The following is a 7,425-nucleotide window of genomic DNA, read 5'->3' as shown; positions in this document are numbered from 1 at the left end:
CGAATTGTAAGGTCGCCATTTTTGTGAATACTCGATCGTAATTGGTCAATTCTTACGTTACGTCTTACGGTTACTGTTACGGAAAGTGTGTGTGGCCAGCTTAAGCGTAACAGTAAGAAAATTGACCAATCACAGTCGTTGATTCTTGGACCGTAAAGGTGCCAATACATGGGAGCGTTCCAGCGTTGAGCGTTAAAGCGTTAGCCAATCAACGTATCAGGTCCCAGAAGTATACTTGTAGTTCTTGCAGAAAATGGCACGTTGATTGGCTATCGCTTTAACGCTCGATGCTCGATGCTCCCATGTAAAGATACCGTAAGAAAAATCAATGACTGTAATTGGTCAATTTGCTTACTGAAAGCAGTAAGCAAATTGACCAATTACAGTCATTGATTTTTCTTACGGTATACTTCTGGGACCTGATACGTTGATTGGCTAACGCTTTAACGCTCAACGCTGGAACGCTCCCATGTATTGGCACCTTTACGGTCCAAGAATCAACGACTGTGATTGGTCAATTTTCTTACTGTTACGCTTAAGCTGGCCACACACACTTTCCGTAACAGTAACCGTAAGACGTAACGTAAGAATTGACCAATTACGATCGAGTATTCACAAAAATGGCGACCTTACAATTCGACGATTCTCAACATAATTGGTCAATTCTTACGTTATATCTTATGGCTCCTGCACACAGGACGCGATAATGCAGCGCGGCGGAAGTCCGCGCGACAGCCAATCAATATGTTATTTTTTCATAAGAGCTAGAAGGTTATTACGGAAAGCAGTACATTAATTGGCTGTCGCGCGAAATTCTGCCGCGCGGAAGCAGCATTACCGTGTCCTGTGTGCAGGAGCCATTACGTTACTCTTATGTCAATTCGTGTGCGGCGTCCTTAACACAAAGAACGAGACGTAAGTAAGCGTCGTAGTCGTAGGCGTAAAATAAGGCAAAAAAAAAACGTAAATCATGAAAGCTCTTAAGCGTCTTCTACAATGGCAGTAGGAGTAGTAGTAAGAAATAAGCAGTAAGTAAATAGACCAATCACAATCGATTATTTTTGAAACGTGAGAATGGAATTGGTCAATTTGCTTACTGCTTATTTCTTACTACTACTCCTACTGCCATTGTAGAAGACGCTTTAGCTATTAGGGCCGTGGCACACAGAAAAACTTAAGCAGTAAAATGTAAGCAGTAAGCAAATTGATCAATTACAGTCGTTGATTCTTGGACCGTAAGAAGAATCAATGACTGTGATTGGTCAATTTGCTTACTGCTTACGTTTTACTGCTTAAGTTTTTTTGTGTGCCACTAGCCTTCCGTTTACGTTTTTCTCTGCCTTATTTTACGTCTACGATTATGACGCTTATGGATCCTGCACACAGGACGCGGTAATACTTGCTGCGCGGCGGAAGTTCGTGCGACAGCCAATCAATATGCTGCTTTCCGTAATAACCTTCTAGCTCTTACGGAAAAACAACATATTGATTGGCTGTCGCGCGGACTTCCGCCGCATGGCAATCATTACCGCGTCCTGTGTACAGGAGCCATTAGGCTTCTCTCTGGTTATTACAGAATATTGTATATTGATTGGCTGTCGCACCAACTTCCGTCGTGCGGTAAGCGTTTCCGCGTTCTGTGTGCTAAACATCTAAAAAGAACAGACTAAACTATTGTTTTCTGAACGCAGCCGATGTCAACTCCGAGTATGTTTACAGTTTTCAAGTTCCTTACGACGTTACGTTAAGACGTATTCGTTTGAACCGTAAATTTTTTTGTAACGTGCTTCAACGTGTTTTCCGAGGATCACCCTCATATTATTAGATTAAGTTTTTTTTACTTAGTAAATGGCAAAAAGCCAAAAGCTCTTAAGGGCTAAAGGCAAGTAGAGAGAGTTTTCTTTGGAGCTATTTGATAAGACAGAAAAGAAATTTATTTTCTAAGAATGCAGATGAAAGTTTTATATTTATTTATAAAAATTTTATATGTCGCATAATTATAAATATCCACGAAGAAAGGTAAAGGCACGGTAAATTATCGAGAAAAAATAAATATAATATTAGTATAATGTATGTATAAGTAATATAAGTAAGATAATATAGTGTACGTAATATAAATAAAAATATTGTAAAGTATTTATTGGATGTATTATACATGTATTTTTATATTTTTCTATAAATTATGTGTTATATATAATTATATATAATACAAATATATATATAACATAGACATATGTATCTATTTATATTATTAATATATAATATAATTATATATATAAAACTCATATATTTATATAATATATAAAATCTGATCACAATCATTATATGATGAATTATAAAGTTGAAAAATATTAGCAACATATACTCTCTCTCATGTCTATATTATTGCACCAACACAATTCTATGCTGTTCTCATCAATTTCAGCTTAGTGAAATCTAACATAATGAACTCTTGTGATGAGGATTTGTTTGCTATTAGTGACGAAGAAATATCAGGTTCACCTTCAGCATTCGTGCAATCATCAAATCCTATTGAGAAATATTTGACGAAGCAATTAGTCAATGTTCAGAACAGAATTGAAACAACAACTAACAATATCGAAGAAGTAAAAGCAACTACTGGACACATTTTGAATGTTTTACAACGCCGTGTATTATATGGCCAAGATGTTAATTTGGACATTGACAGTGACGTAAGTTAATTTTACTTATAATTCTTTATTTAATTTATGCTGAATTTTAGTTCATTTAATTTATATAAAAATACAGGAAAATGTTTATTCTCACTCATTAGTTATATTGATGTTTAGTAGCATTATATGCTTTGTATATAGTATTTACAATTAAAATATAACGGTTAGAATTGTCATTTTACTTTTTTCAAAGAATGATAAAGAATAATTGTATAAAATTTTTTTATCAATTTCAAAAAGTTCATACATACTTATGTATGCATTTTATGTTTATAATAAGAAAGTAGAAATAGTATTCCAACATTACAAGTAAAATTGTATATGCTATATTGAAAGGTAACAGTTTCAAAGTTAAAAATCTGTCATAACACAAGACTATTCCTTATAACAATTATCTCTACAACTTATGTCTCTATATAAATATATATTATCAAAATTATGCTTGTATACATATTTTTTTATTATCAGGGTTTACAAAATTAAGAAATCTTATATTTCTGTCACACATTATGATAATCATGCATACAATTATATATCTATGAGCTAAGAGTTAATAAGTAATAATTTGAATTCTTTGTATTTGTACTGTAAAAATAGAAATATATGATATTAAGTTATATCAAATTTATCAATTTAAGGCTCTTGGGGAGTCGCATCATCCATCTCTTTTTAATGACGTCAGAAGCGAGAAAACGCATGCTAAAAATTCCTGCAAAATACGTCGAGATAAACAGATATATCCACAAAACGACATTTGCGATCGATTAAGTACACCTCTAAAATACTCCGTACACTTTCCTTTTGTTCTAAAAATCAATAGATAATCGGAAAATTAATATGACAAGATAATGAGGAAATTAGGTTAGAAAAGACGATTGCACGTCACATTTATTTTATAATTATCTGTTGATTGTTAGAACAAAAGGAAAGTGTACGGAGTATTTTAGAGGTGTACTTAATCGATCGCAAATGTCGTTTTGTGGATATATCTGTTTATCTCGACGTATTTTGCAGGAATTTTTAGCATGCGTTTTCTCGCTTCTGACGTCATTAAAAAGAGATGGATGATGCGACTCCCCAGGAGCCTTAAGTCTATTTGTTTTGTATTTGTACTGTAAAAATAGAAATATATGATATTAAGTTATATCAAATTTATCAATTTAAGTCTGTTATATATTTAATCTAGATATATTTTAAGTTTTGCTAACTTAATGTTACAGTTATATACTATTGAAGGTGAACCTATTATAAAAAGGAAATATGATCACAAAACTAATAACATAGAAAAAAGCTTAGAAATAATCCGTCAGTGGCAATGTGTCCTTCATGATAAATGGATTATTGGAGTAGAACTAAAAAACAGGCTACAGTGGTAAGTTCAGCTAATATTATCAAATGTTTTCAATATAATATGATAAAAATATACATAAGTTATTCACATAAGAAAGATATAAAAAAAACAGCATTATACAAATCATTTGTATTTAACAATTTATATTATTCTATAATCATAGAAATTTATACAATATATATTAAGATACTTTTGTATTAGCAAAATTTATTAATAAAAGAAGAAATATACCAGAAGAATTTTTGGTGATTCAGAAACTTTTTTAAACATATTTAATATTTTTGTTGTTGTTCCGAAAACAGCCATGTTCCAATTTAGTTCAAATTTTGTAAATAAGTTTCTTTTAGATAAAAAAGAAATACACCAGACAGATTTTTCTGACTTTAAGTTAAACAAGTTTTTAATCTTTTTTTCATATTTTCATATTTTTCATATTTTATTTATTATTTTTTTCATATTTCATATTTTTTGTAATTTTAAAAATGTACATATATAACTAAATATAGAAAATAATATGTTCAATTATATATAAAATAATTAGTATAAGGAAGATATATCTTAAGAACATTTGGGATAAAATTTCGTAATATGCAATATGCGAGAAACAGGTACAAATTAATCAAATAAAATCGATGTAAGGCAACACACATGACAATAACGCAAGATAAGTACTTGTCCTCGACTGTATCTTCTCAATATACTTGAAGCATGTATGATAACTATGAAGCATTATAATTTCATATACCAAAATAAAACTAACAACCGATCTAATGACTATTCATTTGGAAAACTTCATCTAAATACAAACTATTTGGTCTAAAAACTATATCTAAATTTTAGAATTACTATATTTTTCTATTAATTCCCTAATATATATATATATATATATATATATATATATATATATATATATATATATATATATATATGTATCTTATATTTAATAGTTAACAAAATAGGTTCTCTGGTTTTTTTTATTTAATACTGTCATAAACATTCATACATATAATCTACTAACATATATTGTCTAATACCATATTTAAACGAGCTCATAAAGCACTAAAATTTATTTAAAAAAATGGTAGTTTTATTTACATTAACACGCATTTCACTAATGACCTTCACTTTCATATACATTATCAAGTGCACAAACCTAACAAAAAGTAACATTTAAAGTAACGTTTAAAAAGTTTTAGCCGTCGGTCTTTGTTTATTAAAAAGTTGTTAATAAAACAATATTTGAGGATTATATCAGAGTAATTATGCATATTGAGGGACACCTCGCCACATATGATGATCTTAACTTAACTACATATGATATCCAGAGCATGTCCGTAAGTAACATTCGGTAAATTTCGGTCGGTCATTGTTTATTAGAAAGTTATTACCAAAAGAAGTTTAGGTCCTAGGCAGCAAGCTGTCGTTATTTTGACGTCAATATGTCGTCATTATTAGTCAGTAACGTCATTTATCCTTTAAAGACGTGTATTTAACGTCATGTTTTAAGACGTCAAAATGACTTTGCAAAATGACATTATGATAACGTTTAATTTACCATATTATAGACGAATTTCTTTTTCGAATAAAAAGATAAGTTCCCATACAACACAGAAACGTTGAATCCATATCTTATAAATGTTTAATTTCAACATTGAAATGTTGTATTAACATTGCAAAATATAAATTCAACGTTGAAGAAACATTATAAAAACATCTAATGTCCGCTGAATTGCAATATCTTATAAATGTCTATAAAACTTTGCAATTCAACATTCAAAAAACATTCCAATTAGCAGACAGACGTGATAATGATGTGAATTTTACGTTATCTATTATGTCATTTATCCTTCAAGTTAACCAAATAATGACGTCTTTTTGGCGGTCCTAAGTCACAGATTAGAGACATCATATGTATTATCTTTTAATGATGACATTTTTTGCATAAAATGATGTAACAATGATATATGACACTGGTTAAAAAATATTTCTTGCAGAAACAATTACAATTAGTCAGCTTATGTTGATTTTAAATGAAATTTAGCTCTTTTATTTGATTTCTCACTATTTTCGCAACCGAAAATTTACTCAGTACTTGTCGGACGCGAACTCGAAACCTCACACATCTCCAGGTTCCTACCAACTTGGCTACTGCGCTATTTCTTCAACTGATACTAAGTGTGTTTTATTATCCCCATATGCAGCTGAAGCATTAATTATAACAATATTTTTTAAATGTTAAATGTTAACATTTAGAAAAACGTTTCCTAAATGTTAAAATAAATGTTTATTAAAAAACAAAACATTCTTCTAAACATTAAAAAACGTTATTTTAATGAGAAAAGAGAACTTATCCCATTATTTTTAACGTTTTAAAAATGTGTTTCAAATATTTATTAAATGTTTTTTTAAATATTGTTTGCTCATTGGCATCCGCTTCCGATCCACAACACTGTATATCTTTATTTGACTTTCAATAAATACTAATTTGTTCAATGTTATTTCAATGTTGTGACAAAAAGAATATTCAACTCTTATAGAAATATCATACTAAGAATCATTGATAATTATTTATTTTCAGTATTAAAAATACTGGATAATAAGTAATTATCAATGATTCTTAGTATGATATTTCTATAAGGGAATTAAGAATTCAGTATAGAAAAATCAATGTATATTCAACATTGCGAACATTACATTTTAACATTCAACATTGCAACATTCTCACAACGTTGTTTCAACTTTCTGTGTTGTATGGGTTTGCTATTCTTATAGATATATTTTCATATAATAATAACGTTGCAATTTTGCAACGTAATGCACTGCTATTGCAATGTAATGTTGCAGAGACATTGCAGTGACATTAATTTGAAATATTACTTTAGCAATATTACCGCAATATTTAAAAAATATTACGAATATAATATAATATTTTTTATATATTTACTAGTTATTTTTGTTACTCAATGAGCAAACAATATTTTAAAAAACATTTAAAAACGTTTAAAAAGACATTTTTTAAATAATGAGATAAGTTCTCTTTTTTCATTAAAATAACGTTTTTTAACGTTTGAAAGAATGTTTTGTTTTTTAATATTTAAATTTCGTATACACTTTCGTATATACACTTATTTTTTCAACCTTCGCATTTACACTAGGTGGTTGCCACCCATGGCAATTTTCAAACAGCTGTATCTTTTAAAATATTTATGCTAAAATTCTGAAAAAACTCATGGATTAACTTTAATGTTTATAGAAAGAATATTCATACTTTTTTGTATTAAAATTCAAGAAATTTCATATTAAAAAAATTATTATATTTTGCGATTTAAAACAAGTGAGTTTTTGCAAAAAAATTTGTAACTTTATTAAATTTGTACTTTA

The 7,425-nt window shown here is 29.2% G+C and overlaps 1 protein-coding gene across 5 annotated transcripts in view; it reads left to right on the top strand.

Moving 5' to 3' along the window:
* Nucleotides 1-1,572: 1,572 nt before the first annotated feature.
* The window catches only part of LOC116850987, a 168,008-nt gene continuing 162,155 nt past the window's right edge, over nt 1,573-7,425 (top strand). For 2 of the 5 annotated variants that reach the window (XM_032829926.1, XM_032829921.1), the window contains exons 1-3: nt 1,714-2,030; nt 2,426-2,693; nt 3,914-4,065. In XM_032829926.1, the coding sequence (XP_032685817.1) occupies nt 1,987-2,030; nt 2,426-2,693; nt 3,914-4,065 (464 nt within the window). In that variant the 5' untranslated portion in view covers nt 1,714-1,986. The other 3 variants (XM_032829925.1, XM_032829922.1, XM_032829923.1) reach the window with 3 other exon arrangements.

Source organism: Odontomachus brunneus, unplaced genomic scaffold (genome assembly GCF_010583005.1).
Source record: "Odontomachus brunneus isolate Ranch 3 - 2012 unplaced genomic scaffold, Obru_v1 Obru_scaffold_163, whole genome shotgun sequence".
In the NCBI taxonomy this organism is placed as follows: Eukaryota; Metazoa; Arthropoda; class Insecta; order Hymenoptera; family Formicidae; genus Odontomachus; species Odontomachus brunneus.
The sequence above is the reverse complement of the archived record's forward strand: the minus strand, read 5'-3'. Positions and strand labels throughout refer to the sequence as shown.